This window comes from Sinocyclocheilus anshuiensis, unplaced genomic scaffold, assembly GCF_001515605.1.
Source record: "Sinocyclocheilus anshuiensis isolate Anshui unplaced genomic scaffold, SAMN03320099.WGS_v1.1 scaffold763, whole genome shotgun sequence".
In the NCBI taxonomy this organism is placed as follows: Eukaryota; Metazoa; Chordata; class Actinopteri; order Cypriniformes; family Cyprinidae; genus Sinocyclocheilus; species Sinocyclocheilus anshuiensis.
Genome location: NW_015548255.1, coordinates 372,943 through 373,252, shown reverse-complemented (window position 1 = coordinate 373,252; position 310 = coordinate 372,943). Strand labels below are relative to the sequence as shown.

Sequence of the window (310 nt, the reverse complement as noted above, 5' to 3'; positions counted from 1 at the left end):
TCAGATAGTAACGATTAGCTGAGTTCACACCATCTTTCATCACCCCCGCTAACTTTCGCTCTCCTGTTCGTGTGAAATCACCCTACACAACAGATCGCATACATCAGAAAAAGCTGACAAACTCCTTGCCTGTCCTACTTAAGCTATGAGACCAAAAGCTTTAGTGTCAGTTTTTACTCCTTAAAAAGACACTGAGGGAATAACTTTAGGTCCCCCAAATTAAACAACAAAAAATACAATAACAAAATTGTACAAATAAAGAAATATTTTTTCATTTTTTATATATATATTTTATTAAATTAAATAATAT

At 32.6% G+C, this 310-nt stretch overlaps 1 protein-coding gene across 1 annotated transcript in view; it reads right to left on the bottom strand.

The window, feature by feature from the left end:
- Positions 1–310, bottom strand: part of LOC107655438 (phosphatidylinositide phosphatase SAC2-like) — a 16,154-nt gene that overhangs the window by 4,902 nt on the left and 10,942 nt on the right. Inside the window, exon 14 of the mRNA XM_016442928.1 lies at positions 3–82. Coding sequence (XP_016298414.1) covers positions 3–82 — 80 coding nt within the window. The remainder of the gene's footprint in view (positions 1–2; positions 83–310) is intronic.